Below are 24,152 nucleotides of genomic sequence, written 5' to 3' on the forward strand. Positions count from 1 at the left end.
GGTTTTTCTCATCTCTTGACTAGTGTACACCTTTCCTTTCTTCTTACTTGTAACACATTTATTATTCCTTCATGCATACACCATCCATAGTACATGACACCTTCTAATCTTTCACAATTAAATTATACAAGAAAATTGAATAGTGTTTTTTTTGGTTCCAAGTTGACTTTGAACAAGGGACTGTTCATGATACAGTGAAAAGGATTGATTTTGTGATGTAAAATTTTCAATGTTAAGAATAATTCAACTACAATTAGTAAATAATCTACAATGTATTAATTTATAGCTGTTATAAATTATTTTCCCTTAATATTTTATTTGAAGAGGCATAATATTATATCTTCATTTGATAAGGTGTTTTGAAATTCAATTTTTTTACTTATGTTCATTTTCATTCAACATAAAAATTATAGATACTATACACTGTATAAAATAAAAGAAAAATATGAGAGTTAATGCCACTCTTGAGCACTTAAGATACTGGAAAAATATGTACTCTATTTTCACTATCAATAAAAAAAATTTCAACATAGCTATAGCTAAAGGCTGAAGTCCAACAGAGTGATAAATTCAGATGAAGTGACATAGCACTTAAAAATTTATTTTTTTCTTGAAACATCAAAAGATTTTCTTTGCAGTGACTTCAGAAGCAAGGCCTTCAGTTACAGATAGGTTTTCTAAGGTGAGAAGGATGTGTGAGAGCATTTTAGGTCTCAGCAATAGAACAAGGCAAAGCAGTGAGGATTCGTAGGATGTATATGACATTCACTGTATCTCGGGTGGAAACCCAGGTCTCAAGATAAGCCATGCCACTGATGCTGCAGATAATGCTGATGGTATTTTCCTCGCAGAAACAAAGAAATGTGTTGGCCTTTGAATTATTAAAGTCCTCAGCACAAAATTTCACTTTGTCTCTTCTCTGTGTCAGTTGAGAAGTTTCTAAGGCAAAATAGTCTTCAGGTTTTTTTCAGAGTCTATGAGCTTATTTATGAAATATTTACATACATTTACTGTGTAGACACTTAATGGTTGGCATCCCAGAGGTTCCAATATCTTAAGCCTTAAGCTTCGTATTCCATCCTTGACTTGCATATATATATATATATATATATATATATATATATATATATATATGTCAAGATTGTAATTCTTCCCTATATTCTGAGGATACCAGTTGTATCTTCATTTCAGATTTTACTATGCACTTCAGGCTTGTGTTCTCAACTCTTCAATTAGACTACTTCAGATTCAAACCCTCCTCAACTTAAACTGGCTACTTTGTGCTCCTCAATTGTTTTACATTATCTACTCTTTACCTTACTAGAAATCTGGAAAGAATTTGAGTTTTTTCTTTATTTCTACTAACTGTCTATTTAAATAATCATAATGGATTTCTGACTTTTTAATTTTTTATTATTATCATTTATTATAATTTATTTAATTTCAATCCTGGCTGTGTCACCCACCCTTGTGTCCTCCCAATTTCACCCTTCCTCCCTCTTCTCCCCCTATGCCCCTCTGCTAGTCCACTGATAGGTGAGGTCTTGCTTCCCTTCTATTTGACCCTTGGCTATCCGGTCTCATCAGGAATGGTTGCATTGTCTTCCTCTGTGGCCTGGCAAGGCTGCACAGCCTCCCCCTCCCCTGAGGATGTGATCAGAGAGCCTGTCACTGAGTTCATTCCAGAGAAAGCCCCTGCTCCCTTTTTAGGGAACCCTCTTGGAGACTGAGTCTATAGGCTACATCTGAGCTAGGACTTTAGGTCCTCTTCATGCATTGTCCTTGGTTGGGGTATCAGTCTCTGCAGGGTCCCCAGGATGCTATTTTATTGGCTCTGTTGGTCTCCTTTTAAAGCACCTGTCTTTCTATTTCCTCCCTCTTTCATAAGATTACCTGCTCTCTGCCCAAAGTTTGGCTATGAGTCTCAGCCTCTGCTTAGATACCTCGATTAGTAGAGTATTTCAGAGGATCACTGTGTTAGGCTCCTATCCTGTTTGCTGTCTTCTCCTACTTCTGATGTCTATAGCGTTTGTCCTTCTGAATGAGGATTGAGCATATTCCCTAGAGTCTTCCTTCTTGTTTAGCTTCTTTGGGAGTATAGATTTTAGTATGTTTATTCTATATTATATGGCTAATCTTCACTTATGACTGAGTTTATACCATGTGTGTCTTTCTGCTTCTGGGTTATCTCACTCAAGATGATCTTTTCAAGTTCCCACCAATTGCCTGAAAATTATTTTCCAAATATGTATTTGTATTCATAACCCTGACTGTCAGCACAATTCAGACCTTCACTGTTTTCTTCTTGACCTGTTTTCTACTGTTTTTCACTGTTTTCTACTGTCTTGATCCCACAACTGGCCTCGGGTGTTTATATTTATATTAAAACTCACCAACGGCCATAGTAAATCATCAGAGCCACACACTGAATAAACTACTTTATTCGAAATTCTCTTTCCTCCAGCTATTCATAAGATCCAACCTCATTAAAATGGCTAATTGAATTCTCATCATCTCACTTTCATATATTTCTCTAAATTGACCTTTAAACATGCACAGTTTTAGATATGCAATAACACTACATCATACATAACTCTAAATACATCTGTGAGAATGTATATTTAGATTTAGTAGCTGAAGGATGGACTTATTAATAAATATTTTACATATGCCTGAGAATTTATGAGAAAATCATATTCCTATCTTTTTAACATACATACCCAAAGATCTATCAATATTACTTTTCCTTCTACAGACACTAATGAATTTTGTTGTTTCATTCATTCTCATTTTCAAGCAATACCTTTAAAATATGAGTGACCTTTGAATTATTTACATTACATACATTAAAAAAAACATGCTAATGCTAGATGTTTGCATCCTAGAGGTAGTATGTAAGCGTGATATCAGAGACTTTTGAAATTGTGTATTACAGCTCACCTCTTCACCTGAATCCCAGTATCCTCCATATTTAGATAATACTCATTGCCTGTCATGCCAATGGCCATATGACAAACTTTAAGGGTGATGACTGGTGAATAAGAAGAGATAAGAGCATTTAGATTATCGAGGGCTGTTTAAAATTAAGAATGATAACAAAATCCAGTGAGTAGGGAAAATACAGAAAACCACCTTTTTTCTTCCTATTTCAGCTCCATCACTATAGTCTAGGACTAAAAATAGCGGTCCATCAGGATGCACACCAGGTAGAGGTGCCTGCTGAAAAGCCTGGCAAGTGGGACTTGATTCCCAGAACTTATGTGAAGAAAGGAGAGAAATCGCTCAGACAAGTTGTCTTCCAGCTTCTATGGTCCTTCTGGATTGTGTGCATGCTCTGACCCCTATAATAAATAAATAACCATAAAGGCATATATTTTTTTCTTTTACATTGACCTCAATTTCTGAAGTTGTACAATACAAACTTACTTTTTCCTGTCCTTATAATAAATACTTTCAAATGTATAAAAAAGAAAATTTCTGCTCTCAACACCAAAGGAAGCTTGAGGTACTCTGTGTTATAGGAAGAAAAATTGATTAGGGTTTTTTTCAATTCCTGACAGGGAGAAAACCTGCTTACTTAGATGAGTTGTTTTTATTTCTAAAGTTTATTTGTCATAAAACAAGACTGGATGAATTTTGCATTAAAGCTGGAAATGAAAAAAATGAAGGCTGGAGCCTGCCAGCAGAGCCGAACGGTTCTTGAATTGGGAGTGAGGATTAAAATTAATAAACTAACACACAACACACAGGGGACTTTTCTAAGAGGCTCCAGACAGGACCAGCCAGCAGCAACAGCCTGACTTTATTGCAGAGAGCTTTTAAGCCAGAGTAAAAACAGCTCAGAACAATGGGTTAAATTTACAAGGAGGTGAAGCAAGAGGTGTGGTCTTCACAAGCTATCCCACCTGCTGTCACAAGCAAAATGGATTTACAAATTCTTCCCTGACTTCAGTGAAGGCCTGGTAAAAGCAGTCTTTCCGCTGAGATTTAAATATCAAAGCAGCCGCCAGATCAATGGCTTCGACAAATGAAGTTCAAAATGTCATTTTTTTTTTCTCATTTAGATACTCAGCATTTTCAGTAATCTTGTCTGAATGCATTGAGGTGGGTGGTTTCTGGAGGGTCTGAACCAATAGAATGTGCATATTATAAAAGAGGATTCACTAGACTGGCATCTACACTGAGAAGTGAACAGCTCATTGATTGGCATCTACATAGAGAACCCATTAGGACCATAAGAACACATTAGAAGCCTCAGCAGACCCAACCTGATCCTGAGGACTTGAAAGACTCCTATAAGATACTAGTATTTTTAGTTATACTTTCCATATTTTCTACACAGTTATCGGGCACCTCACCAAGACTTTCTTCTTTACCTGTAAAACTGTCCATCCACGCAGGAGCATTGCATGCATGTTTAAACATCTTTTTAAATAAGGAAAAGATATTTCTTCTTCCACTATGAAAGTGTTCCAATATAATCAATATATTACCATTTCACCGGCTGCTCACCCTGGGGCACAGTGCCATATTAATGGCTCATTAATAGTCTTTGCTAGTGGTGGATTTGGCACTCAATAGTATCCATCAGTTCAGCTTTACTGGAAGTCCATGTTGTGTGCCACCATGTCATGGCTTATAGGCCCAAAGGGCCATTATAAGAATAGCCAAGAAAAATGTTCACTACTATCCACAGAGTAAGTAATCCTCTGTACTTGGTCATGGAATTCTTTCTTTAATGAGATCACCTTTTGTTGAGAATTTATACAACACAAAGTATCTTCACATTCTTTCATGTCCTCAACCTACAGCCAAACAATTAGCTACACAATACGATACGATATAATTGAATCACTATATACAATCATATACTTGGTTATTTTTCTTTCCAAGAAAAAATTATGGCCCAGAGTCCTGCCTGAAGTCCAGTGTCTAGATTTCTCGAGATTGATGCCTTTCAAGATTGTCCCAGAAAGCAGCTTTAATTTTGCTGTTGTCTGCTTCCTGGTGGTGCTTCCAGAACATGTAGCTGAACTGTAAATTAGGGCCTGATATTTTCTACCTCAGTAAACTAATTATATGGCATATCTCCCGATGCCATAGATAGGTACATGGCAGATGTTGTAGCAAGCATAGGACCATTAGACATTTGGTTACTCTCTGTGCCACACACTGCATATTCACCTCAGGGCATATGACAAATATACCACTGCCATTTGATTATGGACTGCTGCTGTAGTTATCCAATTTTATAGCTTGGTGGGTCAGGTAACCCAGAGCTCACAATGGGTATCTTGAATTGCGTGTTAACCTGGTGATTTATTGTCAGATGTTTAACTTTCTTAAAACCAGGTAGCAAGTCAAGAATTGTTTATTTCAGAGAGATTAGCTTTCTGCAACTGATGGCAAAACTTTGCTCTGAAACCCTGTGGGCCTCAACTGCCCTTCCCCCATAGAGGTTAACTAGACCCCCTGAATAGCATTACTAACTGCCACTAGCATATCAAGTGGCCTGGATGTGCTAGAGAGCCTTCTTTTCTTCTGGGCCTACATTACAAAATAGAAACACTTACCATCACTTTGTTTATTGAACGGAGTAACACCTGCAACTGAGGAATACGCTGCCTCAAAATCCTAATAAGCCTGTTAAATGTTGCACTTCCTACTTGTTGGTAGCAGATCCCAAGTGCAACGACTTATCCTTCACCTTAAAAAAAAAAAAGATTTCTTAATGTCATTCATCACTGGACCTCCAGAAGTTTTAATAATGTAGATGGCCCTTGGATTTTTATTGGCTTTACTTTCCATCCTCTGAAACACATGTGATTTATTCACTAGTAAACAGTAGTGGATACCCTGTTTACTTGGACTAGGTCAGGTTAACATAATGTCATCAATATAACTGACCACTGCACTACATTGTTAGAGATATGGGAGAGCAACATTCTTATGAAGTAAGTTATGATACAGGACTTGGGAATTACTACATTCTTATGGTGGTCTAGCCTTTCCAGCTGAAAGAAAATTGCTTATTGTGGGCCTCACTGACAGGAATAAAGAAAAAAAAATCATTTGCAAGATCAAGAGCTGAATGCCAGATACCAGAACAGAGTTTAATCTCCTGATGCAAGAGAAATACATGTAGTAGAATAGCATCAGCTGGAGTCACTCTTTGATTAAGTTCAAGACAGTCAACTATCATTCTCCATCCACTTTCTGTACAAGATACATAGGAGAGTTAAAGGGAGACGTGAAAACCACCATTCAGGTTCATAATGAAGTAATCTTTCTAGGGATGACAGATAGTTTGTGGTTCTCTGCATTTTTTGGGTAGATGTGGTGATAATGGCTTCTTCTTGGCTTTTCCAAACATAGGTAAGGGAGCCAGCATCATGATTCTTTCAAAGTGTATCTCTAACGATTATTCATTCTTGTACTGTAGAAATAAGCCCAAGATGGCTTGAAGACCTGTTGAGCTAGTAGGCAGACATTAGCTAAATTTCCAATGAATCTGGTCACCTTATGTTGCTACTTCAACTGGAGGGTGACTATGCTGTGTCTAATATTCTGCAATCCATGTTAGCTCAGTGCCAGTCTCTCGCAAGCTCCCAAATGTCTATTTTCTTTTTCCAACGTACAATTAATCCCAGCAATAGGTCCCTTTGAAAAGTGGTGAGAGAAACATTAATAATAAAACTTCGCTATCATAACAGGAGACTTCCCTAATGGAATTTGGCCTCCCTTACATTCATATATTCTGGCTTAATTAGTTGATGAGTCAGGATTGCCTGTTGCTGTGACTCAAGGCAGCCCTTTGTTCATTTGACCTGAATTTTTTTTCTGCTGATCTAGATGGAACATGAATTTAGTAAGCTCCTTATGTGCTTCACTTCTGGGAATACCATGATGAATTAGCCAATGGTATAGGTGAGGACATACTATTTCTTTTCATTTGTTTTCCAATATGGAAACTAAGGATCATGCATGCTCCTTTGCTGATGTCTCAGTCTCTGAAAGCCCCCCATGACTCTGGATTAAAATTGTCTCTGTTGGTCTTCCTGTGGGATTCCTGTCCCTTCCATTTCCTTCCATCTTTTCCCCCAAAATTTCTACAGAATCCCCAGAGCTCTACCCCATGCTTGGCTGCAAGTCCCAGCATCTGTCTCAATCTGCTGTTGGCTGGAACCTTCCAGACTACAGTCAAGTTAGGCTCCAGTCTGCAAGCATAGCAGAGTATCATTATTTCTTTCAGGGGCTGGCTTCTACCACGGGGTGGATCTCAAGTAGGGCCAATTATTGTTTAGACTTTCCCTCAATCTTTGTTTCCTCTTTATCCCTGTACTTTTTTTTTTAATTAAATTTTTATTTTTTACGTTGATTACATTTTATTCACTTTGTATCCCAGCTGTAGCCCCCTCCCTCATTCCCTCCCAATCCCATCCTCCCTACTTCATCTCCTCCCATTTCCTCTGACCCTAGCTTATCAGGTCTCATCAGGACTGTCTGAATTGTCCTCCTCTGTGGACTGGCAAAACTGCTCCCCCCCTCAGGGGGGTGGTCACCCTCAGGGAGGTGGTCAAAGAGCCCACCACTGAGTTCATGTCAGAGAAAGTCCCTGTATTTCTTGTAGGTAAGGTAATTTTTGGAAAGTGGGTTTTGTTGGTGGGTTGTTGTTCCCTTCTTTCTACTAGTCCTACCTGGCTAGGAGATGTCTTCATACCCCTCTTGCCCCCCATTAAGAGTCTTAGCTAGAGTTATACCCATGTCCTTTCAGGAGCCTATCTTGTTGCAGGCCTCCAGCTTGTCAAAGAGATGTCCCCTCTCAGTTTCCCTTTTTGTTCCTAGCCCTCTCACCTCCCCCTACTCCATTCTCTCCACTTCTGATTCCACTCTTATTTCCCTTCCATTCCATCTCCTGTCCAGTTCCCTGTCCTCATCACTGCTGCTGTCTATTCTACTTCTCCTTCTGAGTGACATTCTGGCACCCTCTATTGGGCCCTTCTTGTTACTCAGCTTCTTTGGGTCTGTGGATTGTAGTATGGTTATCCTGTACTGTAGGTCTAATATCCATTTATAAGTGAGTACATACTAAGTGCATGCTTCTGGGTCTGAGTTACCTCACTTAGGATGATCTTTTCTAGTTCCATCCATTTTCCTGCACAGTTAATGATTTCTTTGTTTTTAATAGTTGAGTAGTATTCCATTATGTAAATGTACAATTTATGTATCCATTCTTTGGTCGAGGGACATCTAGGTTTTTTCCACTTTCTGGCTATTAGAATAAAGCTGCTATGAACATAGTTGAGCTTCTTTTCTATTTAAAAAAAGAAAATGTGAAAAAAGAGAAATAGGTCTAATAATTTTTAAAGAAAGATTTAAGTATTCCACATTTTATTTTATTTTTTTATTTATCTTTATTCTTCTCTCATACACTACACCTAAGCCACAGCCTCCCCTCAGGACTCACAGCGATATCAAATGAAACATGGCATAACAAGATTCAATAAGCCTAGGCAGAATCCCTTATATCAAGGCTGGACAAGGCAACCCAGTAGGAGGAAAAGGGCCCCATGAGCAGGTAAATAGTCAAAGACAGCCCTTGTTCTCACTGTTAGGAGTCCCACAGAAACCCCAAGCTAAACAACTACAGTATGTATGTAGAGGGCCTTGCACAGACCCATACAGGTCCTGTGGCTGTCACTTCAAGTGTCTGTGAGACCCTATGTACCCTGCTTAGTTGATTCTGTTGGCCATGTCCTCCTGATGTTCTCAACCCTGCCGGCTCCTACAATCCTTTTTCCTTCTCTACTACTGGTTTTCCTCAAGCTCTGCCTAAAGCTTGGATATGGGTCTCTGCATCTGCTCCCATCAACTGCTGGAGGAAGCAAGCCTCTTTGATGATGATTGGGCTAGATACCAATCTATGAGTATAATAGAATATCATTCAGAATAATTTCATTTACTTTTTTCTGTCAGTTGTGTTTGGTTCTATCCTAGAACTCTGAGCCATCCAGGTCAGGTTTTTGGCCATTCGAGCAGTGTCAGGAATGGGCTCCATCTTTTGGCTTTGGCCTCAAGTTAGACGAGTCATTGGTTGTCCACTCCCAGAAATGCTGAGTCACTTCTACCCCAGCATGTCTGGTAGGCAGGACAGATTATAGGTCAAAGGTTTTGTGGCTGGATTGGTGTCCTGGTTTGACCACTAGGAGTCTAATTACAGAAGACAGCCTGTTCAGGCTCCATACCCTCTATTAGTGGGAGTCCTAGCTAGGGTCACCCTCATAAATCCTATGAAGTTTACATTGTACTAGAAATCCACATTTTCCCTTAAAATCCCAGTCCTCTCTCCTCTACTTTCTCCTTCTGTCCCTTCCTACTTTACTGGATCTTTCCTGTTATCATCTCTACCTACCCCCAGTCCATCCACAAAAATCTATTTTATTTCCCTTTCACAGGGAGATTCATAGTACTCCACCACCCCAGACCTCTTTATTTTTTTAATTTATTCAATTTGCATCCTTATCATAGCCCTCTCTTTCTTCTCATCCTGGTCCCTCATCCTCATCCTCATCCTCACTCCCTCTTTGCCCCCAACCCCCTCCCTTAGTCCTCAGAATGGAGGAGCCTTACTTCTCTACCAACTGACCCAGCCTATCAAGTCTCATCATGACTGGCTTCATCCTCTTTCACTGTGGCCTGGCAATGCTGCCCCACCAGGGGAAAGTGATGGAAGAGCAGGCAACAGAGTTCATGTCAGAGAAAATCCCTGACCCCCTTATTATTGAACCTACATGGAAATTGAGCTGCCTATCAGCTACTACTTAGTAGGAGGCCTAGTAAATGGGACATTATGAAACTGAAAAGCTTCTGTAAAGCAAAGGACACTGTCAATAGAACAAAATGACAGGACACAGACTGGGAAAAGATCTTCACCAACTCTATATCCAACAGAGGTCTAATATCCAAAATATATAAAGAACTCAAGAAATTAGACACCAACAAAACAAACTAAATAAGCCAAATAAAAATTAGGATACAGAGTTAAACAGAGAATTCTCAACCATGGCATACTGAATGGACAAGAAGCACATTTTAAAAATTAATAGAATTTCTTCTGTGTGTAAGAAGGGACATAAAGAGAAAATGAAAGAGGTTATGATTACCTACCTTGTACTTGGCATAACTGATGAAGTTTTCACACTAGAAGAATTATTATATTATCACATAAATATTAAGGCTCAAGATTAGATAATGTGACATCATTGCAACAGTATTAATATGACTGTATGGAAATACACACTTGCAAGCCTTGCTTATTCTCCTGGGATACTTGACCCCCTGTACAATTTGCAACAAAAATCCAAACCACATAGTTCTTTTCTTTGTGCAGTTTAACTTCTAGAATGTGTCATTGTAAACATGCAATAACACTCTTGTTCTAGACAGAAGAGAGTTCCCATCCTCCTTGGATGGTCCTAACCTAACATGACTATGGCATAACAGGAAAGGAAAATAAGATCATAACCCTCCCTGTTGTCCCCCTGGAAGTTCAAGAATTGCTACCTATTCAGAAGCCTTCTGTACAAGTGAGATTTCTTAGACTCCGAAATTCTGATTTGATTTGAGCTAAAAGTTTCCTCATCCAAGAGTTCCACTTGTGGGTTAGAACACAATGTTTCCTTAAAGCCTACTTTTAACATATCTAATAAGTAAATGTTCAAACTATAGGGTGTTTTGTAGCAGAAACATCAACTGATGAAATTCAACACATCTTCCTTTGCTTATTTTTCTTGATTTCTTCATTTTTACTTACCCCTCCTTTCTTTCTCCCTTCCTTCCTTTCTTCTTCATAGAAAGTTGAAAATGAGTATTTTCATGTGGCTGATGCCTTCTTCCTAATATTGTTTAACATGCTCACTACACCCAGCATTTGATTAAAATGAAAGCTGAACCTCTGACTTAACTGAATTGCACTTAGATGCTTTGACAAGAAGGCTGCGGAATATTCAATACTTTGTGCGTTCTCTCACCAAGAAGCAGTGTCTCTCTAGAGGCACCAGTGAATAAACACTTCTGTTTCCAAAATGAGTAAAGCAGATAGCAGACTCAATTATTCATTTTAAAGTTGCATTTTCCCCTTTACAACTCTCTGCAGAGCTGGTCTTGATGACATTATTCAATTCCGCATCAGTTCTTCATCTAGCTGTTTCTCAAATTCTCAGAAGATTCTTTCTCCAATCAGCTGCTTCAGCTGCAGGCACTGATTTCATATGAAAATTTCCCCCTCATTTCATGTTTAACTAGGTAAACAGCAAAGCTTCCACTGAGAGCAATACATCTTAGAGAAAGCTTGACTCAGGACACAGTCCTTTAAATGATGCCATTATCTCTTTTGCCTACTTGTGTTGTGGGATGGGTTTCATTTAATATTTAAATGCATCTCAGGCATGACAGAATGGGCCCTTTCTGTCGATTAAGACATGCTAAGTCTGTATTTTAAGGAGGATCTCATTGACATTTGTAAGACACTAAGTGACTCCAGCAATAAGCTGCAATGTAAGTCAATTAATCACAGTCCTGTCAAGTTCAATTCTTGGCAGCTTGTTTATCACAGCACAGTATAAAGGAATAAAGTAGAAAAGAGTGTGTGGAAGGATCGGCCTGGAAACTGAAGGGATTATTGCTTTTCTTTTTTTGGTTCTAATTCCTTAAGATTAGATTCAAACCAGATTTCAATTGTATTACAGAGAGATGAGAAATATCTTTAAAAGCATTAGAGAGTAGCTTATTTAGAAGCAATATTTGCTGTTGAATGCATTCCCAAATGCTTTTATGTGCAGAATAAACATTTCAGACTGGAACTCTTATTTAAACCTTATCTTTGCCTTGCAGCCGTGCACGGAAAGAAAGAAGAAAAAGCCAAGACAGTGGAGCAAGGTAAAAAAAAAAGTGAAGCAGGTTGACATTATCTTCTTTAGAAAGAAAACAACTTGAGGAGGAAAACACTGGATTCAGACAGGCAGAAGACAATAACCTTTAAATCTCTTGCTTCATAGCAATGTCCTTGCATGTTTTTGTGGACAGGGAGGATGTGAAGCAACGATCTGGCCTTGTCCTTCTTTTGTTTATAAAGCTTTGGGAATGAATTCAGAACAGGGAATTTGTAAGACTGCTTTATTACATCAGCAGAGATGCTGACATGGACTGCTATTGAGAGGATGATCTAGGGAACTGGTAGACATCTTTTTTTTTTTCCTTTTTTTCATTTGGTCTTTTGGTTTCCCTACCACCTCACATATCATAGTTCAAAGAATAAACATGATTCAATCCTATTTATGATAAATAAATTTATAGTGCTTTAGAAAGAATGTGTTATGTTAAGATATTGGGGCAAATGACAGCAAAAAAATATTATAGTTTATGTAATGACTTTGCTTGTTAATTCACCCAAAAGGTCTAAAAATTTAATGTTATACATCATAAAGTCACACACATACATATATAGCTATACCACAAAATCGCTCTAGAATATGATTTAAGTATGCTCTTGAACACCGTATTAAGACATTGAAAGTGATATTGTGATATAAATCACAAACACAGGATTGTATTTTGGCTTATTCATTTACGCAGCTTTCATGATTTAAATTTCTTAGTTGAAATTAAGATAATTCCCAATCTGCTTTTTTGACAAGATATTATGTAGTCCAAACAATAATATTTGTAAAGTATGCAACAAATCATAAATTATTTTATAGCATATATACTTAATTTCTTGTTGAAACATTTTTGATAAATTATCAAAGCACATGTTAATCCACTGTTCTTCATAATTTTCTGTCCTCTAGTCATAACAATTACTTATCAGAACTTGCCTTGTTTTTGCTTAATTTTGGTGATTTAGGGATTTTACACTCAGGATTGATCTTAGGGCCTCAAGAATGGAAGGCAAACATTGCACAATAGAGCAGTATCCCTACCTATGAGGATGTTTTGAAAGCTCTACAGCAAGTTAAAAGTAGACTGACTAATAATGGAGAGCAGTGTAATAATGACAGTGGTACCAAAGATGATTGATAGGAACACTGACAGTTTATTTCTGAAAGTGCCACTTTTATTAACTCAATGACCTTTCCTCAAATGGGCAATGGCTCATTAGGATGGGAACATACTGTTTCAGATGACTTTTTTACTATAATTTTATTAAAATTATATTTTATCTTATGAAAACTCAGGTTTGTAGGCTTATATAAAAACAAAATGCAATTTTATATTACAGAGTATTGTTGCTAGGCTAATTGTAAAACATATCAAGTTTTCAATGCATGGCTGTGCCCTTTCATATATTAAAATATAAACATGAAAGAAAATAATATATTTAAACACATTGCCTTTGTGGTGGTATACTTATGACAAGTAGCTGATGAGAAAAATAGGTATATTAAGACATGAGCAAAGCAGAGAGTTCGCATGTAAGAATCCTGGCTTTGCTTCATATGTTTCATGATAGAATTCTAACATTTATTTCTAAGAAGATGTTTTAGAACTCTGTTGTCTTTTCTCTCTTACGTAGTTTTAGTTAACTTCAAAAACATTCAGTATAGAAAATGAATTCATAATACATTGAAGAAAAATTAAATATTGTCATAGATGCCTTTTCATTCAAGTTTTAACTTGTGAATACCTATAAGGAAAAAAAATTATGACTTGTATAATTCTTATTCAATTTCAATGTGCTGTGTGGTCTGGATCTATTGCGCACATTGACCTCCCGGATGAAGGTGCACCCCAGTACTAATGAATACATGAACTCAGTTCCACTTTACAGTATGGACAATACATTTTTGGAAAAGTTAGAACTAACTTCCAGCAAACCTAATTTAGAAAAAAAAAAAAAAAAAAAAAAAGACTCATCACATGCATGAAAGAGACTAGGAGACTAGAAGGCCTAAGCTCTAAGAACCCAAAGAAAGATGCTACTTCATTTTATTTAGGATGGGTAATGTTACTTTTATTCTTCTCATATAGATCTTATGTTGGCCAGATTATAGGTTTGAGGATTAAGGTTTTGTATATCCTTACATTTAATAGCCACTTAATTAGGAAAACACACACACACACACACACACACACACACACACACACACACACACACACGGTCTTATGTAAGAGTACCAGGATGGCTCTTACTACATGGCTCTTACACCTGATATGGCTATGCCTAGAAAAACAAGTGTGTCAAAGATAAAATTGTCATGGGTGTGTTGCCATGCATAGAGGCAACACTATAATTCATTTACTGTGTCTTGAGGCAGTGTTTAATAAATAGTTGGTTGATGTAATGCTCATTATGGAGAACTGCTCATTTGTTTATAATTAATTGACTTTAGATGTGGTTTTTTTTGTTGTTGCTTTTTGCTGTTCTTTTTCAAAATAGACCTGCAGTCTTAAATCCCACTTCTTTCAATCTTTCTTCTTCAAAAGGAACTGTTGAAGTGTTTTGCTTAGTACTAGTGGAGAGAGATAAAACAGCCATTCTAAATCATTGTGAGGTACAGGAAAAGACCAATTAAGACAATTTTTTAGGCCTCAGTGGTAAGCTTGGAGTAAATTACTCTGCAACAGGGAAAAGGTGGGGAAATAGCTACAAGTTAATCATTTGCAAATTGTTTTTTATTTCCGTCACTTACTCTGGTTCATGGCATTATTGAATATCTTCTTTATAATTTGTTCTAAGAGCCTATCACTGTGGCCTAGCAACAGTGTGTGCTCAATAAATATTGGTTGCTTGATTGCAAACACAGAAAAAAATGTCAAGAAAGGAATATTAGCAGACCCAGATTTCAATACTGTGACCCAGATTCCAACACATTGTAAAGCTAAAATAATATTATATAAGTCAAAGTTCTAACACTGAAGGTAAGCAATTATTTAAGAAGTTAGACTAAACCTTTCCCTTTTAAATTTAAAAGTAAAAATAACAGAAGAAAAATCATTTTAATTCATCCACTCAATCAGCTCTCATATGAAGTTGGTTCTTTTTCTTAAGAAGTCCTGCAAAATAAAGCTGGACACGGATTTGGAAATTGTTAAGTTTATTGCTTGCAAGCATGTCAATGTGAATTTCTCAACATGGCAAAATGGTAGAGAAAGCTAAGTAATTGTTTAATTAGGCCAATTCATGTGCCAAGTTCAGTAAAATGTGCCTTATCTTCTCTCTTAAAACACTTTAGAAAATTAGGGAACTAAAAATGCTAATACTTCTTTCAAATGACAAAGATCTGATCAACGAAGTTGTCAGATGGAGCATGTCTTATTTGAGAATAAATGTGTGTATGTGGTTATTTTTTTTTGGAAGACTTGTCTAGAAAGCCTCTCATTTTTAAATTATAAGACTGCAATAAAATCATATCATGTAATCTTAAATGCTATAGACAGTATAATACCTCAAAGTTAGTTTAAAGGGGCGAATACAGAATTATTAAGTGGCGTTCATCCTCGTAGAAAATAAATATGACTTTGCAACCCAATTAATCTGAAACTTGACTAATAATTTTTTACAAACAGAGTTTGATTTCCAATTAACTAACAACATGAATTTGAGTAAAATTACTCAACTTATGAAGGTTAAAATTGCAGAGTATAGATTAAACTCTATCAAAGTTAACTTTCTCTAATAAAGAATCCAATTTTGCCTTAGATTTAGAAATGTTTCAACACTCACGAGCAGTCTAATTTATATGAACCTGAAGGATTTCTGTCTTTCTTTGGATTGGATGTGTAAAATCAATGTTACCCACATAATTGTAAAAGCCGTGAAATTTGTCAGAACAGCAGGTGGAGAACAGTACATGAGTACATGAGCCGTAACTTTGTCTATTTCAATAGACACTTCGGTCTTCGTGCGTGCACATCATTTTGAACCTGTTACATATATTTATTAAAGATTTTCCATGTAGTTGTGTTATTAAAGATATCTGAGAGAAATGGTTTTCTTGAGACAACCTTACATATTTGAATATTGTGTTTATATTTCCTGGTATATCAGTTAGTTATTTATTTTTTAAGGAAACAATTTAACCTTTAAAAACTCAATGGAGTAAAACTAAAGACCTAGTTGACCTAATTGTATTTAATGGTTTGTGTGATGTGTGATTTATGATTATAAAATAACCAATTTGCACATGTTAAGTCTTGTTGTTGACCCTCAATAAATTTTAAATGATAACAATATGATTGATTCCTGTGAATTTCCAACCTTTGAAGACAGTTTGTACTTTAGTTGTTTGATATTTATTGAGTACTCACAACAGGCCAGCTATTGCAGAAGGGGAGTTCTAAGAGGCACTGGGTTGACTCAGGAAAGAAGTTGTTCTACAAACGGCACCAGACAATACATGCAATGAACACAACATGCTTCTTTTAGACATATTTTACATATCAGCAGTGTATCATTTTCCCTGCTATCCAGGCATTTTACTTCTTATCCTTATTTAATATGTTTACAATTATATGACCTACAGGAAATTCTTTTCCAGTTATTTCTTTCTTACTTTTTCTCATTTCCACTTCATTATACTTTTAATAAACAATCAGATCTAAATTCCACATGTCACAGCAACACACAACATTCAAGGAAGTTTGTGTTTTTATTCTTGTTTCTCACACAGGTCTGTCATGCAGCATTTGATGCATGTGATTCAAATTTTTGTTGGTATCATTGGCATCCAACACTGAGGACAATTTTGCCCAGGAAATGGGCCAACTGAGACAATGATGGTTAGGTTTGGAGATGCTGCTGCTGCTAATAGTTATGATATTGATGATGACGATGGTGGTGGTATGCAATTTCATCAATGCTGTTTCTTTCTTTTAAATCATAAAGATATGAACATACATATCAGATTTTTTCTTAGGCCATCTGTCATGCCCTACCTCTGTTATGCACCACTGTGCCATCCAGGATCCCCAGTAACACAAATATCAGAGGAGATGGAAGGTAAATGGGATAACTAGGCACATTGATTTTCAGAACATTGCTCCTACGTTGCCTTCATTTTGTACCTTCTGTGAGTCACTAGTACAGTTTCTTGACAAAATTTCAGTGTTTTCTAAAAGTAACACTTTGTATTAATTGTGTTTGTTCCATTTGAACTTCAACTTCATGTGAAAACAAAAGAATACAAATGAACCATTTCTTATTGCATGGTCAAATCTAATTATAAATATGATGGAAAAATTAATGACCTCTAAATTTTGTTGTTGTTGTTGTTGTTGTTTCTTTTGTTTTTCAAGACAGAGTAGCCTTGGCTTTCCTGGATTTGCTTTGTAGACCGGGCTGTCCTCAAACTCACAGAGATCTGCCTGCCTTTGCTTCCCAAGTACTGGGATCAAAGCTGTGCTCCAGCATTGCTTGGCTTCACATAGGACTTCTTTTTTTTTTTTTTTTTTGTATAAAGAAAAAAGCTTTATTAGAAACACACACACACACACACACACACACACACACATGAAGGATGACAAAATTAGAACCAGTTGTCAGTTTCTTCTACCAGACCACCAGAATCATTTCTGTGATGATAAGGTGCTACTGTTCCAGATTTAATATCTTTACACAATATTTACATCTGTTTTTGAACACTTTTGTGTATTCATTGATTTGACAAAACTAAGTGGAATAAACATTCAAACAAAAGGCTAGGGACATGATGACTGTTGACTACACATAGGACTTCTTAAGATTAAGAAATAACTGCAAATATATGAGAGTTCATGGAGCCCGACTGTGACCACTTATTTTAATAACAAAGTATTCTATATTTCCTTTGATAATATTTGATAATATAATTCAAAGAAACTTTTAATTAGTGCAAAAAGTTGAATAATTTTGATCATTTTCTACACCCTAACATCAGGTCATCACAAGGAAAGTTATCTCAAAAATACTGTTTTTTTCATCAAATAGCATTTTGATCACCATCAGAAGGATTTGCCATGTAGAATCAACATTAAGTATTTAACATAGATAACTGAGGATAAAAAGTTTCTGATCCTGATGGAACCCTTAACTATGCATGTTATTTGACTTTATAAAGTGGATTGTATGGAAGGCTGAAGAAATACATTGTAGTCATTACTGCTCAGCAAAGCATTTATGATCTCAAAAGTAGTATTGAACTGCTCCTTGTCTTTTCTTTTTTATTAAAATCTATTTCTTTTATGCCAATAAACTGAACACATATATTGATTATATCCTTTGAACAGAAAATACGTCATAGTGGCAACATTATAAATTTGATTGCTTAGAGGAAAGATGAATCTTTGATTTTTTTATCCTATTGACTTAATTTTTTATTATATAATGTTTTTCCTACTAAAGATCTCCTTATAATGACTTGAAATGACTGCATTTACTATATGTCTGTATTAGCTTATATGATGTGCTTTCATATAATTTGTGGATAGTTAACATAGTAATCTAGGCGAAATGTAGATGAAATCTTAAATTTTCAACTTTATTATGCTATCACATTAGAGGAAATTACACATTTTAAGTTATTTCAAGAGCTAGTGTGAATTTTAACAACATCATAGATAATTGAACTTGTATATTCTTACTGTACTATTAGATAGAATGATAATGAAAGCTTGTTGGAGAATTCTAGAAATGTCAAGATTCAATTCAGAGTTTCCTGCAGGAGTTTGTTGTTGGCAAAGCATTGCTTAAAATATATTTCTTTATAATTATAGCTTGAAGCATTTGATTTCATTCACTTGAGTTTTATACATTATGAGATAGAGATTGTTCTATCTATAAACATCTAACAGCTCTTTATTCTTATTAAAAAATCCTGAAAAGAATATTTAGGGTGAAAAATTCTTGAGTTAGAACTTTTGATTTATTCCTTTAAGAAGAAAAAATTTATAAAATTTAGTGATAATTATAAAATATTATATAAAGCTACCACAAAATGAAACAGATGTTAGCCTGTTCTTATTAATAACTTCTTGTATGACATTAGGTACTCTTGTCCTGGCTACTTTTATAGATAAATTATTTTATTTACCAGTCCTTGAATGACCTTCCATTTTATGAGAAAGCCACAATATTATATAATTCTCATTTGAAAAACAAACATCCTATATCTAAATCATTCACATTTTCCATAATTGCTGAAGACTAGACTGCCTTCTGGATGCAAGACAAGGCTATGAAAAATACAAGCAGCAAATACAGATTTATATTCCAAAATAAAAATAGTTAAAAGATTGTAGGGCCAGCAAAATGACTCAGTGGATAAAGAGGCTTGCTATAAAAGCCTACAGATTTGACTGTTACCCCTTCAACCAATGTAAAATGGAAAGAAATAATCCATTTCCAAAAGTTGGCCTACATGTATGAACCATGGCAAACAGACACTAAGCAGAGATACACAGAAACATACACACACACATATGACAATATTTAAAATATAATAAAAATGAATAAAATTCTAGAAATAATCTGAATAAAATACTAATATCTAAAACATTTCCAAATATTTAGTTTACAATTAAATTTCAAAAGATATCAACAAAAATATACCAGAAATAAACGCACACATTTATGGACACCTGATTTTTGACAAAGATGCCAAAACCATTCAATGGAAAAAAGATAGCATCTTCAAAAAAATGGTGCTGGTCTAACTGGATGTCTACATGTAGAAAAAAATGCAAATAGATTCATAATTATCACCCTGCAAAAAACTAAAGTTCAAGTGGATCAAAGACCTCAACATAAAACTAGACACATTAAATCGGTTAGAAGAAAAAGTGGGTAAGAGCCTTGAACTCATTGGCACAGGAGACAACTTCCTGAACAGAACACCAACAGCACAAGCTCTAAGATCAACAATCAATAAATGGTATTTCATGGAACTGAAAAGCTTCTGTAAAGCAAAGGACACTGTCAAAATGACAGCCTACAGATTGGGAAAGGATTTAGATATTGAATACATTAGATTAAATTACTGTAAACATGAACTTGAAGTTCAGTAATAATGACTTAATAATCAGTTCTTCAATTCATGCCACATTCTTTTATCAAAACTTTATATTAATGCCATGAACAAAAAGAAAAAACTGAAAAACTCTGCCAGGCTACTCCTACAGCTGACATTTTTAGCAAAGTAGCTGGATATAAAATCAGCATAGAAATATCAGTAGCCCTCCTATATACAAATGACAAATGAACTGAGAAAAAAAAAATCATGGGAACAACATCTTTCACAATAGCCTCAAATAATTATAAAATATCTTTGGGGTAAATCTCAAAACAGAGAAGTGAAAGGCTTTTATTATAAAAACCTTCAAGTCTTTTTGGAAAGAAATTGAAAAATATATCAGGAGATGGAAAGATCTCCAATGCTCATGGATTGGCAAGATCAATACAATATACATGCTCATCCTACCAATAGCAACCTACAGATTTAATGTGATTCCCATCAAAATTCCAAAAACAGTTCTTCATGGATCTTAAAAGGAAAAAATTCAGCTTCAAATGGAAAAAAAAACAAAAACAAAAAAAAACAAACAAACAAACAAAAAAAAAACCCAGGATAGCTAAAACAACCTTGAATAATAAAAGAACTACAGAAGGCATCACCAACTCTGACTTCAAGTTGCACAACAAAACAGAGTGATAGAAACAATATTGGCACAAAACCAGACACATTGATCAATAGAATTGAATGGAAGACTTAGATATAAATCCACCCACTTATGGATACCTGATATTTTAAAGAAGCCAGAAATACACACTAGGGAAAAAAAGACAGTATATTCACAAATGTGGCTGGTCAAACGGGATGCTGCATATAAATGAATATAAATAGATCCACACTTACGATTCTTCCCAAAAGTGAACTCCAAATAGATAAAAGATGTGAAACCAGATAAATTGAACCTGATAGAAGAGAAAGTGGGGAATAGCTTTGAACTTACTGACACACACACACAAAAAAAACCCCACTTTCTGAGCAGCACGCTGTCATCATAGGAACTAAAATCATCAGTTAACAAATGGAACCTCATGAAACTGAGAAGCTTCCACACGGCAAAGAACCATCATTTGAACATAGCAGCAGCTTAAAAAAAATGGGAAAGTATTTTCATGAACTACACTTCTAATAGAAAGCTAATATCCACGGGACACGGCTGGGATACAGAGTTAATAAAATGTAACTGATAAGAAAAAATTAAAATAAAAAAAAAGAAAGCTAATATCTAAAATAGAGACAGCACACAAGCTATATTTAAAGAAAACAAATAACCCCATTTAAAATGTGGCACAGGCCTAAACAGAATTATCAGTAGAAGAAACTCAAATGGACAAGAAATAATTTTTTTTTATGGTTAAGAAACAGACTGGCTTATTTGAATTTAAATAATGACAATAAATTGATTTTTGTTAAATTATAGTTTAACAAAAATGTGTTAGCCTTCAACAAGTGACTCGTCTCTATTTTTTTCTTCTGATTAAATAACATATCTCAGGTGGTTTCATCTTTGCTTCAGAGAACCTGCTTAAACAGTTCACATTGTTGTACATCAGTTTGCTTATGTTTAATTTATGACATAATTAATGTAGCAAGAATGTATAACATTACATATGTATTTCTTTGAATAATTATTAAAACAGTAGTCTTTCTTAAACAAACAAGCAAAATGCAACTCTTGGCTATGAAGAGTGCTTGCTCCAGCTGCTCATGCTCATTGGAAATACACTGTCTTTTCTTTGGCATCTCCAAAAATTTCTCATCATTCCGAAGTTTGGAAGAAATAATTTTTAAAAAATTCAAGGTCCTTAGCCTCAGGGAAAGGCAAATCAAAACCACTTTGAAATTTCATCTTACCCTAATCAGAATGGTTAAAATTAACAAAACAAATGACAGATCATGCTGGCCAGGATGTGGAGTAAGAGGAACACTCATTCGTTGCTGGTGAGAGGGCAAAACCGTAAGAACACTATGGAAACAGTCTGGAGGTTCCTCAGGAAGATGGGAACAGATTTACCTCAAGATATACAATGACATGCTTCACCCTACCACAGACACACTTGCTCAATCATGCTCACTGCTGCTCTATTCAAACTATCAAGAATTTCGAAAAATGTTTCTCAACAGAAGAATGACTAAAGAAAATGTGGTGTACTTACATGATTATTAATATGCTTATATAAGAACTTCCTGAACAGAACACCAATAGCACAGGCTTTGAGAGCAAAAATCAATAAATTGGACCTCATGAAACTGAAAAGATTCTGTAAAGCAAAGGACACCGTCATCAAAACAAAACAACTGACTACAGATTGGGAAAGAATCTTCACCAACCCTTTATCTGACAGAGGGACTCATATTCAGTATATATAAAGAACTGAAGAAGCTGGAAAGCAGCAAACCAAGCAATCCAATTAAAAAATGGGGAACAGAGCTAAACAGAGAACTCTCTGTAGAAGAATATCTAATGGCAGAGAAACACTTAAAGAAATGCTCAACGTCATTAGCCATTAGGAAAATGCAAATCAAAACAACCCTGAGATTTCACCTTACACCCATCAGAATTTCCAAGATGAAAAACTCAAGTGACAACACATGCTGGAGAGGTTGTGGAGAAAGGGGAACCCTCCTCCACTGCTAGTGGGAATGTAAACTTGTACAACCACTCTGGAAATCAATCTGGCGCTTTCTCAGACAACTAGGAATAGTGCTTCCTCAAGAACCAGCCATACCACTCCTAGGCATATATCCAAAAGAGGCTCAAGTACACAATAAGGACATTTGCTCAACCATGTTTGTAGCAGCTTTATTTGTAATAGCCAGAAGCTGGAAACAGCCCAGATGCCCCTCAACTGAAGAGTGGATGCAGAAATTGTGGTATATCTACACAATGGAGTATTATTTGGCAATGAAAAATAAGGATATCATGAAATTTGCAGGTAAATGGTGGGATCTGGAAAGGATCATCATGAGTGAGCTGTCCCAGAAGCAGAAAGACATACACGGTATATACTCACTCATATAGACATACAACATAGGATAAACCTAGTAAAATCTGTACATCTAAAGAAACTAATCAAGAGAGAGGACCTTGACTAAAACGCTCAATCCCCATCCTGAAAGGCAAAGAGGAAGGACATCAGAAGAAGAAGAAAACAGGAAACAAGCTAGGAACCTGCCACAGAGGGCCTCTGAAAGGCTCTGTCCTGCAGACTATCAAAGCAGATGCTGAGACTTATGGCCAACTGTTGGGCAGAGTGCATGGAATCTTATGTAAGATGTGGGAAATAGTACGAGCTGGAGAGGATGCGAACCACACAAGGAGAACAACAGAACCAGAAAATTTGAATACAGGGAACTTCACAGAGACTCATACTCCAACCAATACCAGGCATGGAGATAACCTAGAACCCCTGCACAGAAGTAGCACATGGCAGTTCAGTGTCCAAGTGGGTTACATAGTAATGGGAAGAGGGATTGCCTCTGACATAATCTGATTGGCCTGTTCTTTGGTCACCTCCCCCTGAGGGGAGAGCAGCCTTACCAGGCCACAGAAGATGACAATGCAGCCACTTCTGATGAGATCTGATAGACTAAGGTCAGAAGGAAGGAGAAGAGGACCTCCCCTATCAGTGGACTTGGGGAGGGGCATGCGTGAAGAAAGGGGAGGGGGGTGGGATTGGGAGGGGAGGAGGGAGGGGCTTATGGGGGGATACAAAGTGAATAAAGTATAATTAATAAAAAAATAAAAAATAAAGAATATTAGCCTTAAAGTCAATGATAACCAAGCTACAATTCATAGACCAGCAGATGGTAGCTTTAGAATAGAGGGAAAAGAGGGAATGGACATATCTCTTTGGGAAGGGAAAATAGAATAGAGAACTATAGATAGTTGGGTAATGGAATGAGTAGATCAAGTGGGAAGAAGGATCAAGTGGAGAAGAGGAGGAATAATGAGATCTGGGTAGAAATATAGGGTGAAATAGATAAAATTAAAGGCCATTTGAAGGCTTAATATAGTAGAAAATTCTTAAAATACATACATGTATTAAGACAATATAAACGAAATCACCAAATAATGTGGGAGAGCGATTCTCAACTTGCCATTTCTTG

The 24,152-nt window shown here is 36.1% G+C and overlaps 1 protein-coding gene across 1 annotated transcript in view; it reads left to right on the top strand.

The window, feature by feature from the left end:
• Trdn (triadin) overlaps window positions 1–24,152 on the top strand; it is a 382,140-nt gene that overhangs the window by 249,235 nt on the left and 108,753 nt on the right. The window contains exon 21 of the mRNA XM_060373675.1: window positions 11,893–11,937. Coding sequence (XP_060229658.1) covers window positions 11,893–11,937 — 45 coding nt within the window. The remainder of the gene's footprint in view (window positions 1–11,892; window positions 11,938–24,152) is intronic.

Source organism: Meriones unguiculatus, chromosome 20 (genome assembly GCF_030254825.1).
Source record: "Meriones unguiculatus strain TT.TT164.6M chromosome 20, Bangor_MerUng_6.1, whole genome shotgun sequence".
Taxonomy (NCBI): Eukaryota; Metazoa; Chordata; class Mammalia; order Rodentia; family Muridae; genus Meriones; species Meriones unguiculatus.